The 25,014-nt window shown below is 40.0% G+C and overlaps 1 protein-coding gene across 3 annotated transcripts in view; it reads left to right on the top strand.

Moving 5' to 3' along the window:
- LOC5563701 (fasciclin-3) overlaps nt 1-25,014 on the top strand; it is a 350,061-nt gene that overhangs the window by 274,388 nt on the left and 50,659 nt on the right. For all 3 annotated transcript variants that reach the window (XM_021853590.1, XM_021853591.1, XM_021853592.1), the window contains exons 5-8: nt 60-191; nt 252-443; nt 506-684; nt 12,514-12,775. In XM_021853590.1, coding sequence (XP_021709282.1) covers nt 60-191; nt 252-443; nt 506-684; nt 12,514-12,775 — 765 coding nt within the window. The remainder of the gene's footprint in view (nt 1-59; nt 192-251; nt 444-505; nt 685-12,513; nt 12,776-25,014) is intronic.

The raw sequence follows: 25,014 nt of genomic DNA, 5'->3' as shown, positions 1-25,014 counted from the left end.
GAGAGATTACCTGGAAGAGAAAGAGAAGAATCGTTTTTAAATTTATTGTTTTGTTTCAGTGGCCCCTGAGCAGCCCCAGATTCAACTAGAGAAGCCTACTTCCGCTTCGGCTTTCGAGGTCAACTCCGAGATGGTGGTTCACTGTATCTCTCGGTATGGAAACCCAGCTGCCAGTATGTATTGGTTCTTAGGTAAGTTTCAAGAATTCACCAAAGATTTTTAAGTATACTAAACTTTTTCTTAATCTACAGACGATGAACCCATCTACGAGGGAGTCTCCCAGCCGGAATACCACGAGGAGAACAACCAAGGCTACTCGGTCTACGTAACCCTGCGACGACACATTCTAGCCAGCGACAGCGGCAAGCGATTGATCTGCCGAGCCAAGCACGTTGCCTACCCGGATGAAATGTCCGAAACCAGTCTGCAGATTGTTGTCAACTGTGAGTGAATTGCCTTCAATCCCTTCAATGTCTAAAACTAACTGTCGAATGGTTTCTTTTAGATGCTCCCCAAGCACTGCCAGAAACGACCGTCCACGGGTTGACGTTGGGACGCACCGTCGATGTGACAGTGGCTATCCAGGCCAACCCAGCACCGCATGTTCTGTGGGTTGTCGACGGAATGAGCATCGAGCAGGGACAGGAACACGATCGGTATGCGGCCCGAGTTCCGGAGCGATTGGTGAGTTGTTTTTTGTTTTTACATGAATGCAGACTGTTTTTGTATTTCGGATATCTTGGTATATGGGAAATTATCACATAATTTATAAAATAGTGAGCGACTAGTTATGGGTTCCCATTTTTAACCAACTACGATCCAAATAACAGTCACAGGATCCACATTAAAATAAACATCCATTACTGGAATCCCAGAATTTTAGAAGCCTAAGATCAACAATGCAGTAACACAATCTAGACTACAATCTCATGATGCACACTGATCTAGAGAGAAAAACCAGGATTACGCATTACAATCTCAGAATCCACGCTGGTATCACAGTATCCGCACTGAAATACCAGAATTCACACTGGAAATCCAAGGTCCAATGTGGTATCCCAGTAATAACACTGTAATCCCAATATCCACACTGAAATCTCATAATCCTCACTGAAATTCTAGCATTCATATTGGAATTCCAGAACCCACACTGGAGTCTAAGGATCAACACTGGAGACACAGAACCCACAGTGGAGTCTCAGGATACACACTGGAGTCCCAGGTTCCGCAATAGTTTTCTAGGATCCACACTGGACCAGTATCAATCCTACCCGAGGAGGAACAAATAACTCCCCAATAACTTATGCATACCATTTTTTGGTATCATACCAAAATTAGGTATTGTTCAGTTGTCAATACCTCAATTTGCTACTATAATGGTATTGACAAAAATCTTTAAAACAATTAAAAATACTTCATTGAGGTATTAAACAGCTATTGAGGTCTGCTGGAGGTATTGAACTACAATTGAAAAATTTCATTTTTATATGAAAATCCATCAAGTATTATTGAGGTATTACAATACCTGATCTAGGTATCGGTTTGGTGTTCGTAGAATATGCTTGAGGTATTATTTGAGGTATTTTACCTCTTATGCAGGGCTCATTCATACCTCATTCAGGTTGTAAGTATTGAAAATTATCTGGTATGGAATACCTCAATTTGGTATTCAGTAGTTATTTTCTTCTGCTCGGGTATGATCTAAACCCAACTGGAATACCAAAATTTCAACCGTAACGCAAGGAACTGGAACTGGGAATCCAGAATATACACTGGAATCCCAGAATCCACGTTAACTTCCAATATTGAAATTCTAGGATCCACCTTGGAATCCAAATATTATACCTAAATACCAGATTTTTACTGGAATCATAACATCCACACTGTAATCCCTAAATCAAAAGATCCTTACTAGAATACCAGGATTTACACTAGAACACGAAGATCCACACTGGAATCCCAGGTTGAAATCCGAGGATCCACTCTGGAATACCACGATAAACACTACAATCTTAGGATCCATATTGGAATACTAGGATTCATACTGTAACACCACGATCCACAACGGATCCCCAGAATTTTTATCGGCATCCACACAGAAATCTAAAGATATAAACTGAAATCTCAGCATTCACACATGAATCCCAGGGTCCGAATTGAAATCCAAGAACAACACTAGAATAATAGGTTTTAAACTGGAACACGAGAATTCGCAGTGGAATCCAAGAACTGGAATATCACGATCCATACGGGAATTTAAGGATCTACACTGGAAACCTCAGATTACTGGCCAAATCCACTAAAATCCTGTGATTAACATTGCCAAGATCTCAGGATCCACATCGAAGTTCTATATCAGAACATCCTACAGGATAAGCACTGAAATCCCAAGATCCATATTGGAATCCCAAGATTTACACTGTCATCGAAGGATCCGGACAGAAATGCCAGAATCTAGGCTGAAATCTCAGGATCCACACTGTAATCCTAAAATCAAAACTAGAATATCATGATCTACACGGGGATCCCAGTACTCACACTGCAAGACCATGATCCACACTGGAATCCCAATACCAGCACTGGAATGCTGGGATCCGTACTAGAATACCAAGATTCATACTGTCTTTCTACGATCCCTATCAGTTCCATGAACCACTCTGAAATCCTAAAAGATCTATTCAATAATTCCAGGATTCACAATGCACAAATAAAGGGACCCATATAAAAATACCAGAGTTTACACTGAAGTTCTTGGATCCATATTGGTGTTCCAAGATCCACACTGAAACTGTAATCGACACTACAATCCCAAGATCGACACTGTAATCAAAGGATTCATATTGAAATACCCGGATCCACTCTATAACAAAAAGATTCACACTAAAATACCAGCAATCCCAGGATCTGCAGACGAATCCCAGGATCTACATTGGAATATCAGGATCCATTTTGATATTTTAGAACATACACTGAAATAGCAGAATCCATACCGGAATTCTAGGGTCCACACTGGAATATGGAATCTCAGAATCTGCACTGGTATCACACGATTCGCATTGAAATATCAGCATCCACTCTGGAATCCCAGGATCTGGAAACCACGCTTCTTGTAACATAAGACTAGCGTAGTGATCCCAACAAAAACTGTTGACTAAACACAGCCCTGTCGTCGTTAAATTTGAGCTTCTTAGTCGTCCCTTTTTGAGGGGGGCGTTACTATAGCCCAGAGGGCGCTGTTTCCAGGCATTATGATGTTTTCTCATAAGAAATATCACACATATTTTAGTATATAGGGATCAACTATGACGGAGGTTATATTTGCTATGGGTTTTCGACTTTTAGTCTGTACAGATCATAAACGGAAATCCAAAACCCTTAGCAACATTTAATATATAAAAATTACAAATATAAATTATTTACTCCTTGGACAGCAGGAACTTTAAGAAGAGGTGTTCATTTTTCAGCCAAATCTTCTTTCTGGCATTACATCCCAATGGGAAAAACCTGCTTCTCAGCTTAGTGTTCTTATGAGCACTTCCACAGTAATTTACTGAGAGCTTACTGTGTCAATGACCATTTTTTGCATACGTATATTGTGTGGCAGGTACGAAAATATTCTATGCCCTGGACAATCGAGAAAATTTCCAACCCGAAAAGATCCTTGACCGGTGGTATTCGAACCCACGATCCTCAGCTTGGTCTTGCTGAATATCTGCGCTTTTACCGCTACGGCTGGCTTAAATTAAAATAAAATATCGCTCTTGAAGTGATATCAAAATGAAAAAAAAAGTCAACAATTGCTCTGGATTTCAATATATTTCGCTATGGTTTTATCTTTTGTTGTTTTACGTTGGATATATTTGTGAATCTTGGAATTGTCAAGTATCAATTACAGAATTTTATCAAATTTAATAACACGAAAATGCTGCTCTTTTTGCATACTTGATTATGAAAGTTCACTTGAAAATTATTGGTCCAAAATAAACAAGGGTATGAACTGACTGTCTTAAGAACATATAAGTTGAAAATTTTTTCAGCTTTAAACATCAACATATTTCATCAAACTTCGGGAGTGGTCTTGGGCCTCTTAGTAATCACGGGCTGTTATCTAAGGATCTCTCAAGATAATTTAACCAACAATTTCTTAAATAATACAGAATATTTGAGATAAAGCGCATACAGCCCATTTAATTAAGGGATTGTGCTACTTTGCTCTACATATTGATTCCCCAAATGTCGTTTCCTCGAACGTCAGTCCCTTGAATGTCTGTTCTCCGAATATCCCGTTTCACGACTTCTTACATTTCAGAGTAATGAACGGACCAGTCATCTGGTAGCACTATGTCACTGAGAACTATTCTTGCACCTTCATGAACTGCATCACTTCTCGAAGTGACAGGTCATTCGGAAAAATAGGATTCGAGGAAAAGGATTATTCGGGGAACTGTCATTTGCCGAAGCAATATTCGAGAAAAAGTAGCAAAATCGTTTGACAAATAGTATGGAAATATAATATGAGACAAAATATAGATATTATAAACAACGTATGGGCCCATTCACAAATATCATAACGCTTGAGGGGGTGGGTGGTTGTCCTAAGGATGTTACGGCCCATACAAAAATTGAATAATGTTCATACAAAAAGCGTTACAAAAGGATGGGTGGGTGTCCAAAATGGTCAATTTTCGCTCGTTCTTGCAAGAGCAGACGACGCAATCAAAGTACTAAATACTACTCTCCACTTGATATTTGATTTATTTAGGGGTCCAGATAACCGTAGCGGTAAACGCGAAGCTATTCAGCAAGCCAAGCTGGCATAGAAAGCTCTCAGTTAATAACTGTGGAAGTGCTCATAAGAACACTAAACTGAGAAGCAGGTTTTGTCCCAGTTGGGACGTAACGCCAAAAAGAAGAAGAAGGTCATAGAGCAAACAAAATTTAATTGTTTTTATTACAGGGCGCTAAGATGCAGCTGATATGCGTGAAACAAAGTATTTTTACTTCGGGGCGTTGATACAGAATGAAAAATTAGATTGATTTTTACATGGCGTTACGATTCAATTCATTAATGTGGACATAAGTAAAATTACTGCAGGATGTTGATAGAGCTTGGAATTTTTAAGTAATGATCTACAGAGCATTGAGATCTACCTGATCTACATAGAATAAGGTCAAATTACTCCAGGGCGGTAATACAGTTTGGAATATTCAATTGATGTTAAGATGTACCTGAACTACATAAGATAAGCTTGAAATATTCCAGGACGTTGAACAGGCTAGAATTTCCAATTGATGGCATATAGAACGTTAAGATATACGTGAGAAAGGAACAAATTAATCCAGGGCGTTGATATATTTTGACAATTTAGATGACATCAATCAGAGCGTTGAAATGCACCTGATCTTCAAAGGATAAAGTCAAATTACTCCAGGGCGTTGATACTACTAAGAAATTTCTAACAGGGCGTAAATATCCTCCAGATCTTGCAAAGATTTATTTGGAATAAAACAAAATTACTTCAGACCATTGATATAGCTTAGTCGATTGATGTTATACAAAGTATTAAGATGTTTCTGAACTATGTGAAATAAGGCCAAATTACTCCAGGGCGTTGCAAAAGCTTGGAATTTTTAATTGATGTCCTACAGGGCGTTGCGATGTACCTGATCTACATGAAATAAGCTCAAATTACTCCAGGGCATTGATACAGCTTGGAATTTTCAATGGATACAGGGCATTAGGTTGCACCTGATTTACGTAAGACAAGGTCATTGGACAAGGTCATAAGACAAGGAAAATAGATATCGAACAGGGCGTTTATATGAATTGATTACGTGACACGAGTCAAAATTACTCCAGGACGTTGATACTGCATGGAGTTTTCAATTGATGTCCTACAGGGCGTTAATGTGCACCTTATCTAAGTTCTACGTGAGACAAGGTCGAATTACTCCAGGGCGTCAATATAGATTGGAATTTTCAATCGATACAGGGCATTGAGGTGCACCTGATCTTCGTAAGACAAGGTCAAATAAGTGAAGGGCGTTCATACATCTTAACATTTGTCCCACAGGGCGTTAAAATGCAGCTTATTTACATGTAACAAGGTCAAATCACTCTAGGGCGCCAATAGATTGTAGCTTTCAATCGATGCAGGCCATTGAGGTACACCTGATCTACGTGACACAAGGTCAAATCAGTCAAGGGCGTTTGTACATCTTGACATTTGTCCCACAGGGCGTTAAGATGCAGCTGATTTACATGGCGCGAGTCCAAGTTACTCTAGGGCGTTGATAATGCCTAAAATATTAAAGTGATGTGGGGCGTAAAGATGGACGTAAGGATGCACTTGGTCTACATAAGAGAGGTCAAGTTACTCTTTGGCGTTGATAAGGCTTGAATTTTTAATTGATGTCATACAGGGCGTTAGGATGTTACGGATCTATATGGGACAAAGTAAAATTACTCCAGGGCGTTGATACAGAATAATGTGAAATTACTCTAGGGCGTTGATACAGCTCAAAAATTTCGATGGAATTTTTACAGGGCGGTAATATGTTCTATATGAAGTTCTGAAAGAAATAGGGTGGTAGGTACAGGTTGGGAATTTCGATTGATATCTTATGGGGCGTTAGATTGTTGTTGATTTGGCACATTTTTTCTATGACTTCGGGTGAAAAATTAAAAAAAAATCTGAGAAAAGCTTCTTAGTCGTCGACTAAGCGCGACTAAGCAGGACGACAGGGCTGACTAAACAACTAAAAAATTAAAATATTTTATGCTTACAGTGCAACCGGTGCCGGCCATTTAGCCGAATGCAGTTTATCCGAACTCCATTTTGCCGAACGGGTCGTTTGGCCGAATTACGATTAAAAAATAATCTGGTCAGCTATTTAATTTGGTGATTTTTTTATGAGACGAGACGTCATGCTTGTCTATAAGGAAATGATAAAATCGACCCGTAAATTCAGGACGAAGTTGTGAAGTTCCCATATCGCACCAAAACTCTGAGCTGATGGTTGGTTTGTCTCTGGATTACCAACGGTGTGCTAGGGTTTTAAGTAATGTTTTATGATTTCATCAGAAATTTTTCCTTCTTTTAAAAATAGGCTATTCTTCTGAGCAATACTGGTTTCATTACAATTGGCAATAATCAGCTTATATCTTGATTGTGATTTTTTTCTCCATTAAATCATCGCAGTTCTTCATGGTTACACTGATATAACAATTATTTGCATTACACTTGCTCAAATTTGTATAAGAGATTTTTTTTTTGATGATAGGCTGTTGTTTCAAGAGAGAAGTATTTTTGAAAGTTGTTAGAATAAAACTTTATAGGGGGAGTCTGACCCGATTTTTTTTTTTAGCTCAAGGATTAACTTAGACATGATGTCATTCTCCTCCAAGATAAAGATTGCAACGTGTTAACTAAACTCTACACCATTGCTTGCGTATAGTAGTGAACCAAACGACTCGGTGAACACTTACATCACAGAAGCTCACTGTTGCTCCGTTTTGAAAAGAAGAAGCTGAAACTTGTAGTTGCTAGAACTATGAAATAATCTACACACTTAATTTAGAATGCCGAATCTCGGATAATTCTAACCGAGATCCGCACAGCCGAGTAGTTGGCATACAAATTTACTGGGATCTCAGCAAACAAAAGCCGAGTATCAGTAAATCGTGCTTCGTTGCTAAGCAACCGGACAATTTGTTAGCTGAGTCTCGGTTAAATTCGGGAAACCGAGATCCGCACAGCCGAGCTCGTGAAAAAAATCTAAGTGTGTACTTAGTACGTTTCAATCCTGCTGAAGGACAAATAAGACGTGAATCATTTTAGTTACTGTCAAAAGCTGACTACAAACGCAATGCTGGCAGCTATTTCCGCTAGCAGAGAAGTTGCAATTTGCTAACACTAAAGAGCTAATTATTTGTAAAGCATTGGTAATTTATCCTTCTTTATGAATAAGCAGAATAAATTCTTTGAAATTCATTACAAATGCATGCTATTGTTTTCAATTTCGTTCAAACGTGTATCCTTGGAACGTAAAAATATCATCTTGTGCGGTATGTCTGAATATTGACCATATGTTTCTGTTCTAGAAATTAATTGATAAGTTATGAACCTTTTGGATTAAGCTAAGAGAAAACATGCCTTTTCTATGTAATAGCCAAATATATACTGAAGCTTTATTATACCATTTAAGTGATAATAGTATGAGAAGAGTTGACTGAAAGCACTCACTTTCACGATTTCAAACACTACTTAAACCTTTGCAAGTTGACCTTAAAAGAAAAAACTTTAAAAATGGAAAATGTTTTTGACTGTTTTCACGTGAAAATATTCGAAAAAAATGCTTCATTTCTAACACTCATAATTTTCAAAATGGGAACATTGTCAAAGAAAGCTCTCAATTGTTAACTGAGGAAGTGCTCTGAAAATACTTTTTTTGTCATTATTAACGATAATATTCAAACCCTAGGCTTGTTCATCTCGGGATCAACGGTTTCACTTCCTTTCTAGAGGAAGTCGTCATTATAATTTTGACATCATCAGTGACTGTTTCTTGAATGGGATTCGGCGTGAGAGGTTACATCAGGCCAGTCCCCTTTTAAAAGCTGAGGAACAGGCTTTATTCCAGTGGGGACGCAATGTCAATTAGAAGTAGAAGAAAAAGAGATAGTCGTCATGCGAAAATGTCTCTTAGATGACGACTAAAACAGATGTGAGCATTTATGAAAAAACAGCTAAAATATCTTAAAGATCTATCCAAGAATTCAGTAATCGGTTTGACCTTGGGTCAAGAGGATGCTCTTCAGGCGATAACGGTGCTCTGCCTATCTCAAACTTTAAATGAACATTATGTTAATCGTCCCTAATCAAAAATCTAATGAATATTACAAATTTTTCTCCTGAACCATGGCAAATTCACCAATGATCTTGTTCAAAATTAATCACATAATGTCGCCAAGAGTTTTCATGAAACATATTGTACAGATTTTTAAAGGAATCAGATAGAAGAAAAAGGAAGCATTCAATAGTCTAGAGAAAGCATGGGAAAATTTATTCACTCACCCAAACGCTGTCGATAAAAAATAGCCTCCGATTCCGACAGCCGAACCGTACTGGGATGAGCGCTAACCGAATGCGACAAAGCGACAAACCCGAATAGAAGTTATAACCAATCTTCTTGTATCTGCAAGACACGAACAAACGCGTTCAGCCAAATGAGCGGATGCCCACTCACTGAATCGTCACAGTATGTGTATTGTCAATCAGTGAATGCTCATCAACAGTCAAAACCGAATATCATTCGGCAGTAAGAATGTAAACAATCATTCGGTATTGCGATCGGTTATCTTCGGCACTCAGAATCGTTAGTCACTCATCCTGATGTCGTTGCTATGCCTTGCGGCGTGATGCTCGACGTAGAAGCAGAGTACGCATCGGAAATTGAAAAGATCTGTGCTTTGTAGATGTGCCAACCGTGATCCTGACTGTATGGTGAAGTGATTGAGAGAGATGGAATAATATAGCGAGTGTTTCTCGTGCGTTGTCTCAGGGAAAGTGTTCCAAGAACGTGGCACTGAATTTTGTCAGGGGTGTTTTGAAAATCTCGGAACGTGTTCGTCTAGGAACTCGCCTCTGTTTCATGTAAGGCTTTCGAGAAGCTCCCAAGAATCTTTTTATATTAATATCATCGGAGATTTGCGGAAAAACTCTTCCATAGATTAAATTAATTAACTCATTACGCGTGGTAAAGATGGACAAATTTTGGGTGAAATTATGAAAAAAATCCATGTGCTCGGCTGGGATTTCAACCCAGGACTCTTGTATGCTAGATGAGCGCTTTACCAACTAAACTACCGAGCCAATTGGTGACCCAATAATTGAGTTGGTTACAAGTGTAGAATTCAAATCCCTACAGACCACGCGGACCCCATTGAAAACCCATATCCATCCATCTCATTTTCCTACGCACGCGGAAAGAGCGAGTGCGTTTTATTCAGTGTTTACCACGCGTAATGAGTTAATTAATTTAATAACCATGAGGATTGGATTACCGAACAGCTCAATATAAGCGTCAATTTATACTCTTCCATAGATTAAAAAAAGAAAATATCTCGATACCAAACTACTTTCAACAACAACACGAATTCACAAGGTATCTACACCTTCTACATATATAGCCAAAAATCCGGTCTCGGAAAAACTTCCATAACCTAGAAAAGATTTATCAAAACATGTTGTACAAAATATTTTTGGAAACTTATCAGGAATTAACTTTTTTTAAGAATGATCATGGATGATGTATTTTTTACAGAGATGTACTAACGATCAACTGTGCAATTTTGAAGATGTCTCTGGAGATGTCCCATCGGTTGCCTCGTTCTCGAGCCCTTCCATAAACACCAGTCTATTCTTATCTATATAGTTTTTCCACTAACAAACGACGTGTTTTATGGATGGCCCTAAAGATTTTGGACGGATACGCTTAGAACCTATCCCAAAATCTTCAAAGGATCTTAACCAAGATACACTGAAATACTGACTAGAAGTTTCACAGTTTTACAATAAACATTCTTCAGATATTATTTAAAGAATTTGTAAATAAGTTACTTTACTTGAGTATACTCAAAATTTTAATATGTTTAGTTTCATCGCAGAAACCAACTTCGAGTTTTTCTATAAATCTTTGAGGGATCAATGAAAGTTTCGGTAGAAATACGCTTAGCATCCTGTTGGGAATTCAATCCAAATATTTTACAAGGAACTTAATATAGGCTCATCATTACTTTTCTAATGATGGCAGTGTGCGTCCAAAATCCCAAGCAAGGGAGTTCGGTTTGTGCGTCACCGGAATGATTATTTTTATCTCGGTTCTCGTAGCAAATACGTGCAGTGTTTTGCGAATGCGATCCATGCCATCAGAATCGTTTGCACAAACCCGTGTGTAGACATGCTTATTTGGACGTTCGATTGAACGGTGAATTGCAGAGAGGTTTCAAATGCAGAATTCGGTGAAGAATACCCAGATATTATTTATATGTGCCAGAACGTCTAACAAACGTTTCCTATGGCTTTTCCCATCCCATTAACGTTCCACAATATCCCGTAGCACCTATGTAAGGTCGTACAGTTCTCTGCACCTTTCTTAAGTAGGTGTACAACTAATCATTCCTTTCCATTCCTCAGCATTTGCAAAGACGTGACCAGGACAGCTCTCGACTGTTGGAGGATGCGTCAATCATGTCTAAGAGTCAAGGGTTGGTCCCAAATCTTTGACTTTGGTAACGGACGGGAAGGATGCAACCCTCATACAACGGTCTAGGACTGTACCACCTACGAAATTGTGCGGATTGCTTAATGCTAATGCTAATCAAAAGTTTTCTAATGATGGGTTCTAAAAGAAATTGTGTGCGGATCTAGCCATACCCAAGTAACCAGTAAGCACGATAATGCGGCACGGTAACAGCATTATATGCGCATATAGGGTAATCATTTGATGCATGTCAGTTTTATATACGCATTTAATGCTATTATAATACCAGAAAAGGCGAAATAGCGTGCCATTATAGTGCCAAGATATAACCGTCCTTCTCTGCACCACTAATGCTGATATAAGACCACGTGAGAAACGTCAGTTGTTTTCGCCAGGTTTTAGGGCGTATATTTTGTGCTTTCGCGTACGCAGCCAGAGAGCTTTCGCGTATGTGGCCAAGAAACTGGCACACGAGGTAAATAAATGAATGAATGAAAACGGAAACCTCTAATAGTATGCAAAAAATGTAATAAAATGATACAGATAGTACTTCTCCGTATCAGACATATTCGTTTTGGTAGTTTTCATCCTTTTGAGGACTTGCAATTGCCACATTTTGATCCTCGTTTTATGATGATGAAATTCCTCATTTTGCAAACCTGCGACACCCGTATTGTTGAGTTGTTGTCCTGCTCCTATGCTCCTACGGCCACATAAGATGAATAGTATTGGAAAGAAAAGTGACCATTTTAAACCATCACTTTTCCCCGTCATAAAACCTGCAATTGTAGTAGTGAGAAGATTTATGTTTGACTCCCTCTTAACACTATATGCAAACACAAAGCACGTGGTATATCTGTCAAAACACTGGATGGCATTTAAACATGCCGTGTATTCGAATATAAAGCCAATATAGTGCTTATTTAATGCCTGTATGCATCAGGCTTAGAAGCATTAATGATGCTGTAATAGGGTTTCTATGCAGCGGAAGTGCTGTTATAAGGTGTGTAAGCATTTGTGGTGCTATTATAATGCATGTACGCATCTATGATGCTGATTAAGGGCTTATTATTAGTGCTTATGGTTACTTGGGTAGATCATCAATTGATCATGCTAGGAATGTGCCAAAACTGCTAAATTGTATCTGATACTTAGTCAATGGTTTTAGTGCCGTATGATCAAACGATAACAAAACATTTTCACTTCTATTACCATTAACTAACCTCCACTCGTTTCTCTTCCTTGCAGGATAACGGTGCGTACAATGTCACTCTCACCATCGCTGGTCTCACTCTGGAAGATCTCTCCAAGAGATACCAACTGCAGGCGTCAAACCAGGTTGGCGTTCAGGACTACACCATTCTGCTCAGTTCACTCGATGCCGAAGTGGACGAATCGGGCGGTGTCGGCGTTGGTGGAATCATCGGAATCGTTCTGGCAGCACTGATCGTCCTGGTTGCCATCGCACTGATCATAATGGCCCGAGCCACCGGCAGATGGTGTTTCCGAGGTGAGTGACAATGGCAATTTTTCTTATTCTTCTTTCTTGTATTATACTTTTACTTGTCTTTGGTATAAATTCGTAAAACACCATGCGTCTCCATGCGAAATTCTCTAATTGGTTAACCACATCCATACTAAAAGCAAACTTCCGATTGAATCAATCAGAAATCAACATCAGGCTAAACTAAATTTATTGTTTTCGGCTGTTCATAGTTCCGCTATCATTCTGACAATAACACTTTCATTTCCCTACAATTCTTTTCGCGGTAATTGATGAGCTCACAATCCAACTTCGCTAACGTTTTTTTTTCCGTTCGTATCCTAACGCTTTCCGCACCCCGCATCAGGATAATTCAACCAGAACTGACCTTCGGTTTTTTCTTCTCTCTTTCTCTTTTTCCCGCTCTGCTCTTTTTCAGTCAGCTTATATTCGTAATCATGCCAATAACACTGAACCGTTTGTGTGTTCGAAGCAAGTGCGAGAGCGCGCGTGAAAAAAAAGTAACCTAACAAACCCCCATTTTTAAGCAATCGATTCCGTCCAGTGTATAAATGAAGCGCGGTAGATTACTCAAGAAGCTCAAAAGAAAATTTCAAACGCAGATACAGATCGCTTATAATTGATGTTGTGATTGATATTTAAGTTTAGGTCGGTTGATTCCGATGTTCTTCATCGTGTAGATGTTAAGCGGATAGAGATATTTAAACCATGACACGAGATTCGTCCCACGTTCTTAGTTAGTAAGCTTTAATTTATCCATTTCGCTAAAATTGCCTATTGTAAATCATCGTCATTATTGCGCTTTTTGTAAATTGAGCTCATTTCTTTTATCTAATTTCGTTCGATTTCATCAACCCCCAATCAGATAGTGAAAAATGATTCGATTAGCTTTTTACAAAAGAATTAATCTCTCCAAAGCCCCCAAGCACTGACAAAGAGAGGAGCGAGTGGTTAATTATTGATAGCAATTAGTGAACAGTGAAGTTGCTAATCTCCTCTCTATCTCTCTTCCCGCTTCACCCTAAAAAGCTTTCTCAAATAAATTGCTCTCTATTATCTCTACCCTCCGAGAATACAGTTTTAAGAATCGAATCGTACAAGTAGCGTATAAGTGTGTAAGGTGTAGAAAAAGTTTTAGTTAAATCCAAACCAGCTCATTGTCATCATTGCGAGATAGTGACTTTGTCCCTGTGAGTATTCAATAAAACCGTATCGAGACGTTTCAAGTGCTCGAAGCTTGAAGCAAAAATATCTTTTGCAGTTTCATTTAGAATCCATGAGAGGGAGGAGCTGCTATCTCCTACCAATGAATCCGTTCCAGCTAATTGCCTCTAAGTGAGCACTGATGCTGCAGCTTAGCGGTATAGGACTCGCAACTGAAGGCAGCAAAAAATCAGAATCACACTAAATCGGATTAAAACTATTACAAGCGGATAAATGCTCGATTTTCTGCTAGGGAGAGTGGTTCTTTATGCGTTTGCTTTTGAAAATGTGTGTTGCTGTCCTTTGTTGTTTGCTAATTACCTAGAAAAGAGTTTATAAATTAGATCGCTTGGTTCAGGGCACACCCTCCGGAAAGTTAAGATCAAATTGACTTTGGTTCGATTCTCAACAATGAGGGAGTTTCCTATCAACTAACGCACCAAACGGCTAACCTAGACTAGTGTACATGGCAACAAACTAAGTGAGGGAGAGAGTCATCTGCTGCCGGATGGTAAAACTAGCAACGAAACGGCCACAGCTAACATAATCGAGAATAGAATATTTGATCGGTACCACCACTACCACTACAACAGAAAATACACAGGTTTGTACCACTCCTTGATACACACTTCACTGCGAATCATGTCATTTGCTGTCTGCGCTGAAAAAATGTTAAGTCGTTCCAATTAGAGATGTTTTGCCTTATAAGGTTGATAGAGCATTTAGGCAATCAACAATTCTTAGCATTCTACAAACAAATCAAAGGTTTCGAATAATTTGACAACTTTTATGAGGTAAGATGTTATGATGACACAAAATCAATTGAGCATAAATTGGTCTTTATTAGAAAATTTTCAATTAAATTATGAAAGCTAGAAAATTTTTAACATCCATTTTATCAAACATATTCAAGTTCTAAACAAAAAAGTTTACTTCACTAAACAAAAACGATGTTTTGTAGCCATATGTAATTTACAAACATGAATATGAACACTTATAGAGCTAACACTGCATAACGAATTTGTATTTGTATTGTCGCTAACCAATCACCTAGCAAAAAAAATGCACCCTTGATGTTAGAATATTCAGCCACATCATTTCTATCTATCATTTCGCATTCACATTTTTGAAATCATCAACCTGATTTGTTGTATAGAGTATTATACTCTTATTATATCCATGACGTACACCATGATTCCAGCGTGTTTTCGTCTTATGAAAATACACCATGATTTGGACTCATGATATCATGAGTCAGATTGCCGTAACGCAACACACGCGTTAGGTTTTTGTAGCTGATTGCTCGGAATCATGATTCAAATGCCAAAAATGCATCCGTTTATGATCGACAAAATAAAAAAAAAAGTTAAGACTAGCATGTATTGAGATTCGATCCAAGAACCTTCCGATTGTGAGTCACGTACTCTACCACTCAACCGCTTCGTCATCTTGAATTGAGAGTGATCGATACGAATGTGATAAAGCGAAGTGCGCCGCTTAGTGTTTTCACACTAGATATAACGCTTATGAGGAATCATGATTATGACTCCAGGAACCATGATTTGTGATCCTGATATCATGACCTAACCAATTTATGAATTTCATGATTTGTAAATCATGGTGTGGGGATCAGATTTTTATCCGTGATGTTACGCCAAAAACTCGACCCATGCCTGCTTGGCTGCAGTTTCTAGATCGTCCACAATTCTAAGATCCGGATCCGCTTGGTCAAACCATCTAGCTCGCTGCGCCTTTCTTCATCTTTTAAAGTCCTAGCGCTTGTAGGTCTTCTTCAAGCATTGTCCTCTTCTCAAACCCGTAGAGGACTACCGATCTTATCAGCATCTTGTACGTGATACACATAGTACGGAGTATACCAGACCGCAAGGTCTTGCGGAGTCCGTAGTAAGCACGACTTCCGGCGATGATACGTCTTCGAATTTCTCTGCTGTAGTAGTTATCAGACGTCACCAATGATCCGATGCAGAGAAATTTATCCACCACCTCGAAATCATCTCTATCAATCGTCACATGATCATCAATGCAAGCTCTATCGCGCTTGGTTTCTCTAGTCAGCAGATATTTCGTCTTCGAAGTCTTAACCTCAATCCAACCCTTTGTACTTCACGTTGCAGCCTGGTATAACTGTTCGAAAACCACCTGGAACGTTCTTCCGACAATGTCCACGTCGTCAGCGAAACAGATGTACTGGCTGGATTTATTAAAAATCGTTCCCCGCATGTTGAAGCCAGTTTCATAATACCTCCTAGCGCAGCATTCAACAGGAGGCAGAAAACACCATCACCTTGTCGAAGTCCTTTGCGTGTTTCAAACGGTTGCGATAACGCACTCGATGTATTTACACAGCACTGTACACTACCAATTTTTTGAAAATTACCGTTCTCGTTCATAGCTTCCCTTAGTTTTTAGTGGTCAACGATATCATAGACCGCATTTAAATCGATGAATAGGTGATCCGTAGATATTTTTGGAGGATCTGCCGCAACATAAAGATTTGGTCGTTTTTCGATCGCCCGTATACGAAACTAGCTTTATAAATTCCCACAAACGGCGAAATATGATCTAGGAAAGCACTTTATAGACTGCATTAAGAACAGTGATCGCTAGATAGTTCTCATGTTCTAAATTGTCACCCTTTTTCTATATTGGGCATATTACTCCCCCTTCCGATCCTCCGGTAGCTGTTCTATATCCCAGATCAATCGCTGCAGAAAAGTATCTAAACTGTCCGGATCAATTTAAATAACTATCGTTCTCAGCTGCTGTAATATTCTTGAGCTGTTTGAAAGCATCCCAAACTTCACTTGTTGTGATAGTTGGGATACCTTCCTCATCCGCCCTACCGATGAATCCATTCCTACAGTGCCTTGATCTTCCGGCTAAGCGCCAAGTGTTTATCGTAGTGCTGCTTCCAGCTTTCAATCACATCACATTCGTCCGTCAAAATACTTCCATCGTTACCCCGACACATTTCGGATCGCGGTAAAAAGCCTTTGCGGGATGCATTGAATTTCTTGTAGAATTTGTTGGGCAGAGGTGGACACACCACAACGCAGAACAGGGTCACCGAAGCGGAACGCGGAACCAGGATTTCGGTAGGAAAGAAACAACTACAACTTGACTACTGTACGCAACGAGAAAGCTTTAATAAACACGTCTGAACGGATTGAACATCACATTACGGATGAATGGCAAACTTTCCATTCTCCCTTTCTTCCTTCTACTTGGCGCGCTCGCCGCCTGCCCTACTGGCGCATGCGTCGCAGCCTCACTCATACAGCTACACACATCCAGTGCTGCCGCTTTGCATACGAGGCACAATCATTGCACACTCCAACACTCCTCCTCAATGTTGTCCTCGTACTCGTCCGCATCCTCTCTGCCTTCCTTGCTGGGTTGATCTCCTCCTGCTTCAAGCGACGTAATCAACCAACCGGCCAGGTCGTACTCCACAATTACTCCTCCTGGATCGCCGAACTTCCCTCCAGTTATCAGCATCCGAATCTGGGCTTCCACTGTTGGACTCCGCCACATGCAGCGGCTCCACTTCCTCGCTTGAAGTGTCCGCATCGAAGTATTCTTCTTCACGTTCATCGACAGTATTCGGCTTCACTTCCGAATATCTGCTCACTACATTGACTGGTGATCTTCTTCCGCTCGTCGTCTTCTTCTCGCCAATAATCGGCCGCTGGCCCTCTACTTTCTTCTCAACCTTCGTTAGCTTCAGCCGATACAACGAACCCGACTTTTCTCCGATCACAACTTTCTTACCGGATGCATCACAAATATCGCAACCATCCTTCTTAAATTTAACCGAAAAATATTTTGCCGTCAATCTGTCCACTGACACCAGCCCACTCTTCAACGACGGAACGTACAACACATCGGTGAGCTTAATCTCCACTTTGCTTCCGTTTCCGTCCACACCGTTCACAAAACCTTCGCCACAACCAGCAGCGGTAACCACTTTACCATTCGCTAACACTACACTCGGGCCTTTTCTTTCTTTCAGCAATTTGAAAAAGTTTCTATCGCTCGTCATGTGCCGACTTGCTCCACTATCAATGTACCAGCAATTTTGCTGATCCACTCCAGCCATAAAACACACACTGGCACCACAATTTTCGTCCTTCGCTTGTCTCGCGTTTTGCCGCACACGCACTCTGTCGTCCGGCTTCTTCTTATCTTCGCACTCTCGTTCTAGCTCCTGCTTCGCTAGCAAAAACGAACGACAGTTGCGACGCAAATGACCGGGCTTGTCGCAAAAGTAGCATCTTCTCACTGGTGCTCTATTGCCGAGTCCACCCACGCTTTGCACTTCGTTTTGCATTATCACACTTTTCATCGCTTTCGATTCACATGTTTCGCCGGAACGCTCTCTCCGACGTTCAAACTCATCGATCAGCTTTGACTTCACAAGCTGCATCGTGATGTCCGCATCGGCACGACTCTCCAACGCCGTGACCAAACCACCGTACGAATCAGGCAAGCTACGCAGGATCATCGCAATCCGCAGCGACTCTTCCAGCTGTTGGCCTGCATTCGTCAAACGGTCGTACAAATCGTCCAACACCACCAGATGGCTCTCAAGGTCACCTTCTTCTGCGAGATTCAACGAGCACAATCTCTTCAACAAAGACACACGCGACGTTACCGTGTTCTTCTCGTGATAAGCTTGCAATCCATCCCAGAAAGCTTTCGCACTGTTCGCATTTTTAACCAAACCGAACTGATTATCGTCAATGCACAATCCGATAGTGGCACGAGCTTTCCGGTCATCCTTCGTCCACTGATCGGTCACTACAGCCGGCCTCGCATCACCGACCACATACCATAGTTCCTCTCTCGTCAGGAGCATCTCCATCCGGAACTTCCATATTTGCCAGTTCTGATTGTTCAGTCTAGCAAACGCAAACTTGTTCGCATCCGCCATTTTGTCCTCGCAAAATCACCACCGCGGAGATACAACTCACACACACTCACACACGGCGTGATCACTTTCGCTCTCTCGGATCCTTTTTCCTACGCAATCCAGAACCTTCCCTTCGGCACTGCTGGGCCAATAACCTGTTGGGCAGAGGTGGACACACCACAACGCAGAACAGGGTCACCGAAGCGGAACGCGGAACCAGGATTTCGGTAGGAAAGAAACAACTACAACTTGACTACTGTACGCAACGAGAAAGCTTTAATAAACACGTCTGAACGGATTGAACATCACATTACGGATGAATGGCAAACTTTCCATTCTCCCTTTCTTCCTTCTACTTGGCGCGCTCGCCGCCTGCCCTACTGGCGCATGCGTCGCAGCCTCACTCATACAGCTACACACATCCAGTGCTGCCGCTTTGCATACGAGGCACAATCATTGCACACTCCAACAGAATTTACGCTTCTCTTGAGAACAATACAGCTGTTTCATCGCTTCGCACTTCAACTCTTCCAGGCGACGCTTTTTATCCCGGAATAAATGGGTTTGCTGCCTTCGTTTCTGTTTTTATCGTTTCACATTTTGACGTTCGCGTCGCATTCTTCTCGTCCAAAACCCGTCTGACACTCCTCGTCCAATCAACCGTTCCATCGATTTCTCTCCCTCATCCGGCAACACTGCTTTAACGATAAAAACTGCACCAAGCTCGTGTCTTTTGCCGCAGCTCTGGTGGATGGTATAACGATCTCCTTACGTATGTACCGTCGACCCTTTCTAGCAAATCTTCAGCAGCGCTACGATGTCGAACTTGCCAAGAAATTGAGCGACCATGATCCGAGTTTCCCATCGTTAGGTCTATGCCAATTGTTCCGGTGCTAATTTCCTTGGTATACTTCCTATACTGTTATAAGGTTTTAACTATTTAGTTTACATGTACTCGACAAAATACGTGTCAAATGTACAAACTGAAATTTAAACTTCGAAAATATACCACGTGCTCCGGTGGGGTTCGAACCCAGGGCCCTCTATTTGCTAGATGGGCGATTCAACCTACAAGCTGCGGAGCCCCTTGAGAAACCCTGACGCTCGAAGGCGAATTGACCTCGATTACCCCAACGCACATGGAATCATCATTTCGCAGTCTAAGCTCCCTTCGGATGTATGAGATGTACATTTGATACATACATCGTCGTATACATATATACATCGAAGCGAGAGAGATGTTATTTTAGACATCGGCATCATGACCAAATCGTTATCTACCAATTACTTATTAGTCAGGAAATTTAGTGCGTGGTCCTTGTCCGAGAATGTTCATGGTCATGTAGGTAGTTGAGCGATGGCGTCACACAAGAGCAGTCGTGCCCTTAGCCTTTAGTAAAATTTACCACGTCCGTGACCTATCTGACAGTCAGAATGTAGGATACGTTTCATTTGCTAGGTTTTGATTTTCTGGCATTGCAGATAAATGACCAATCATTCTGGGTCCCAATTTTAGCTCCAAAATCAATCTTGATTGCAGCCTTGCCTTCTTGAGATGCCGAATGGCCCTAACCTCTCTTGTTGTAGAAGCTGATTGGAAGCTGATTGATTTGCATCGAGTAATTCTCGCTGAGACCGGCCCACTATTTCAACTTGGTTAAACAAAATAAGGCCAGCTCAAAAGCTCCTGTCGAGAAGTAAAGACTGTATATCGATGATCAAATCAATGAACTCATCGATAGTTATAATTAACTCCGTTTTTGAAAACCGCTCGACTTTTGACACACTAAAACTGTCATAACTCCTAAGCTGCCATAATCACTGCTTCGAGAACCCCTTCATAACAACATATTTTTAGAAAGAGATAAAATGGGTGCCTCTTTAAGAGAAATAAAAAAGTATTATTGAAATGTATCGGAAAGTATGGAGAAACCCTACAAGAACATTTTTGGGAATCCTCTCAGGAATCTGAAGAATTATTGAAATTAGTTTTGGAAAGACTTGCAATACTAGGAGTTTTTGGAAGAACCCCTGGGCAAAAAATCATGGGAGGATCCCTGAAGAAATCTTTAGCGGGATCCCAGGACAAATTTTTGTAGAGCTTCCTGGAGAAATTCCAGCAGAAATCCTTGGAAAACTTTTGTGATCAATCTAAAAAGCATTCTGTTGAGGAATTCTTGGTGTAAATAGACGTGAAGAAATCCTTGTAGAAATACTCAGAGTAACTTCAAAAGAAATATTTGAAAAAGAAATAATTACAGGCATCTTTAGTACAATTAATGTGTTGTAGCACATGAGCTTTCTTGTCCATTTTAGCCATTTTTTTATGGAGAAGTACAAAGCATAAAGAAAAGGTTTCAGGAATCATGATAGCATTGTCCTTTGAATTGCAAGTTTTTATTTATCTGAACAATTTTTCAAGGAGTTTCTGAAGGAATTCTTTCAATAAAAAACTAATAGAGTTCGAGAAGAACTCTTTGGCTAAATAAATAAAGAAATTTCAGGATGAAAACCTTTTGAATCTCTTGGAGAAACCTATGTAGAAATTTCTTCAAGAATTATTTTTCAACCTTTGTAGGTAAAGAATTTCAGATTAAACTTGAAAAATAGCTGAAACATGCGCATATTATTCCTATGGAGGGTTTGCAAGCAACATTTTAGGAAAAGTACCTTAGGAATTTTCCTAGAGCAACGTATGGAGTGGTCCATAAAAAATGAAATGTTTTTTGGAGGAGTTTCCACATGAATGCATGAAGAAATTTCATGAGAACCGCCTGGAGGTTTTTTAAGGTTTTCGTTAGAATTTTTGCACGTTTATTAATAAATAGTTCCTGAACAAGCTTCAGGAATAATTACTGGATTGTTTTTTGGTATCGATGGAGAAATTCATGGAAACCTGCCTTCAGAACCACTAAGACATGCTGGAGGAATCGTAGGAGGAACTTTTGGATGAAATCATTGTGGAATCCTTTCTAGATCTCGAAGAAATTGAATGATGATTTTCCAGTTCGAACACACAAAGGAATCCTTTTTAACAGAAATCCTTGAAAATGCCTTATTAGAAAAAAGTTCCTGGGCAAAAACCTGATGAAATTTTTGAAATAATCCCTAATGGAATACCTGAAGATTTTTTGAGTTAAGTCATGTTGAAAAAACTGATGAAAATTCTCGAGAAATATTTTGGGGAATCTGTGGACTCATAACTGATGCAATCTCTATAGGATCTCCAAGAAGAATTTCTGGAAAAAAAACCTGAAAGATTAAACGGATGAATCTTGGGAAGAATTTCTTTTAGAACCCCAGAATCATATACAGTAAGGATCCGATTTCGTCAGCCCTTCGATGAATTTTGGGCTGACAAAATGGGGAACCTGACAAAATCGGGTCATTTTTTTTTTGTTCCCGTTTTTCAAATTCTTAGCCAGTTTTTTTTATCAGGGGCTCCCCCTCTCTTATATTGGTAATATCGATTTTTAACACTTGATAAAAGGCATTGCCATTGCCCCTTCTGGCTACGCCCATGCGTGCATGATATTAAACATCATCATCAATTTTAATGTAAACGTGGTAAATCATGAAGATAACAATTTTTTGACAAATTTAAAACAGGCTGACAAAATCGGGTCAAAAAGCTGACAAAATCGGGGGCAGACAAAATCAAACTAAGGAACTGCTCAAAAGTCTACGAGTCCCTAGAGTTTCTTTACAAGTGATTAAAACATTTCTCATATTTCTACAAAATTCCACACCTCGCGGAGGCTTGTACGTTCATCCCATAGATAGAATTTGAGTTATGTTCACTAAGTGTGTTCTTTAAGTATTCTTCTTCTTCTAAGAAGAAGAACTAAGAACTAAGAAAAAACTAAGAAGACTTCTTCTTGGCATTAAAGTCCTCACTGGGACAGAGCCTGCTTCTCAGCTTAGTGTTCTTATGAGCACTTCCACAGTTATTAACTGAGAGCTTTCTATGTCAAAGTTGCCATTTTCGCATTCGTATATCGTGTAGCAGGTACGATTATACTCTATGCCCAGGGAAGTCAAGGTAATTTCATTACAAAAAGATCCTGGACCGACCGGGATTCCAGACACCTTCAGCATGGCTTCGCTTTGTAGCCGCGGACTCTAACCATTCGGCTAAGGATGGCCCCTGTTCTTTAAGTATCGAGACTCTAAAAAAGGCAAGTCCAAAGATCTCAATAACACTTTAGGACAAAGATATTTGGTTTCAATTTCGAATTTATTGGTAATTATGAAAGTTTCTCCAAGCTCTGAATTCATGAAAATCTAAGTATTTAATTTTGACAGCACAGCGACCGGGAGCCCAGACACCTTCAGCATGGCTTCGCTTTGTAGCCGCGGACTCTAACCATTCGGCTAAGGATGGCCCCTGTTCTTTAAGTATCGAGACTCTAAAAAAGGCAAGTCCAAAGATCTCAATAACACTTTAGGACAAAGATATTTGGTTTCAATTTCGAATTTATTGGTAATTATGAAAGTTTCTCCAAGCTCTGAATTCATGAAAATCTAAGTATTTAATTTTGACAGCACAAAAGATTTCATTCTCGATTGTTTTGATCAGGATTTTTTAGGCTTGAATTCCCAAACTATCTTAACCTGACGGAATGATCAGTGGTTTGTGTTCGATAATGAAGATGGCGTTAACATAACATTGCCTGATTTATTTCTTGCCAAACTAATCTGATCTTTACTATACGAATTATTTGCGTATGGAATATGATCAAAATTGTACTGTTTATTTTATTGGGCAATCAGTTTCCCCTTTATCGCCCAGAATAGAGGTCGATTACTGAAAAAAGTCGTTGGATATATGTTTCTAACTTATTCTTATTCTTCTTCTTTTCTGAGAGAGAGCATGCTCATAAGCTTAGTGTTCTAAGAGCACTTCCAAAGCTATTAACTGAGATCATTTTTTGCCATAGCTGTCATTTTCCCATTCGTATAACTGTGTGCCCAGGGTTGCCTTGGAAGTTATCATAACGAAAAGATTCTGGATCTACCGTGAATCAAAATACCTTTAGCTTTAATTTGCAGTCGTTGATACTACCGCTGTAAAATTTCAACACCGCTTTGTGATGGTGATTTTTTTTTCATTTTCCACGTTTTCTCTTTTTGTGCCATGTACGTTCCATTCGGAAGAGCGGGAGAAAGCCAAACAAGAGCACTTCTTCACTTACGGCGAGCTGATGCTTTTGTTTGAATGTTCTTTATTCTCTCTTAGTTTTCTGTTAATTAGAGACATAACCACGATTCAATATAGAACATTCAATTTCAAGAGCCAACGCTTAACACAAGTGGCTTGTCAGCGCGGGCAGTGTGTGGATGATTTGGAATGTCGCTTAATGTGGTCTCTCACGAATACGGCATTCATTCTCTGTCAGTTCTCTCACCGTGAACTGAATGCGAATACCGCAGTCATTCAGTTTAGGTTGAAATATGGGCGCTGAAATTGAAACTTGTCAGTCCTGCTTATGACCTTATTCAGAATGACGGGAGGTAACTACCAATAACTAATTCAAGCAAAGTTTTGATTCTGATTTGATCGTGTTCATTTTTTTTATGTTTGTGATTGGTTTGTCATATTCTACCCCATGCACACATGAGTGATCTTTAATTTATAGAATACTGAATTCCCAAAAGTAAATGATGAAGGGTATAATGCAAAGCTTAGAGACCGGCCATTGAGCTATCATTGTGCATCACGTGCTTTACTTTCTTACTTGATACTTGATGGGCTACAATCCGTTACGTTGAATCTACGCCGAATGAATAATTCTTCTCCAATGGGCTCGGTCCTGAGCCAATCGCTTCCAGTCGCCCTGAACGTTAAGTGCCCTTAAGTCCTCTTCAACTGCAAAAAGCCAACGTGTGCGCGGCCTACCACGAAGCCGACGGCCTCGTCCGGGTTTTCTACTGAATATTATTTTTGCTTGTCGTTCTTCCGGCATTCGTACCACGTGACCAGCCCAACGCAGCCTGCCGTGTTTTATAAGCTTGATAATATCCACTTCTTTATATACTTGGTACAACTCATGATTCATGCGACGCCGCCAGATGCCATTTTCTTGTTTACCGCCGAGTATTGTTCGCA

This window comes from Aedes aegypti, chromosome 3 (genome assembly GCF_002204515.2).
Source record: "Aedes aegypti strain LVP_AGWG chromosome 3, AaegL5.0 Primary Assembly, whole genome shotgun sequence".
In the NCBI taxonomy this organism is placed as follows: domain Eukaryota; kingdom Metazoa; phylum Arthropoda; class Insecta; order Diptera; family Culicidae; genus Aedes; species Aedes aegypti.
Note: the sequence above shows the minus strand (reverse complement) of the source record. Positions and strands in the feature narration are given on the sequence as shown.